The following is a 675-nucleotide window of genomic DNA, read 5'->3' on the forward strand; positions in this document are numbered from 1 at the left end:
ATGTCTCCAAATACTGCTACGTTATTCTCTATGGTAGCTTGGAGTATATGGACTAGACGCAACAAGTTAAGAGAGAGGAAACCTATTTGGGATGTTGGGGAAACTGTGAAGAGGGAGAAGGAGCTGTTGCAGGAATTTAAAGATTTGCAAGACTTCCCTTCATGGTATGCTATTCCTCGGGTGGAGGTGAGATGGAAACCTCCTGGCACTGGTTTATTTAAGATCAATTTCGACGGAGCAGTTTTTGAGGACAGAGCGCTTGTTGGTCTAGGGATTGTCATCGAGGACGAGTCAGGTCTGATCATTGCTGCCCTTAGTCAGAAAATTCCTTTGCCAAGCTCGGTGGAGATGGTGGAAGCTCTGGCAGTAAGGTAAGCTCTGATTTTCGCCCAAGAGATCAGTATCTTCAACGTTGAAGTGGAAGGTGATTCTTTGAAAGTTATACAGGCAGTCAATAACCCACAGCTCAACAGAATTCAGTTGGGTCATATTATAAACGATATTCAGAGACTTGGTGCTAGCATGCATATATGTAGTTTTATTCATACTCGTAGGAGGGGTAATAAGTTGGCCCACTCCCTTGCAAAGCGAGCAGTTCTAGCTGCTGATACTGATGTGTGGTTAGAAGAACTACCACAAGACTTGATCGATGTATTTCAATTTGATTTAGCTTAA

The 675-nt window shown here is 43.3% G+C and overlaps 1 protein-coding gene across 1 annotated transcript; it reads left to right on the plus strand.

The window, feature by feature from the left end:
• On the plus strand, positions 1-675 carry LOC115981006. Its single transcript, XM_031103197.1, has 2 exons — positions 1-371; positions 555-675. The coding sequence occupies exons 1-2, from the start codon at positions 1-3 to the stop codon at positions 673-675; spliced, it is 492 nt and encodes a 163-aa protein (XP_030959057.1).

This window comes from Quercus lobata, chromosome 3 (assembly GCF_001633185.2).
Source record: "Quercus lobata isolate SW786 chromosome 3, ValleyOak3.0 Primary Assembly, whole genome shotgun sequence".
Taxonomy (NCBI): Eukaryota; Viridiplantae; Streptophyta; class Magnoliopsida; order Fagales; family Fagaceae; genus Quercus; species Quercus lobata.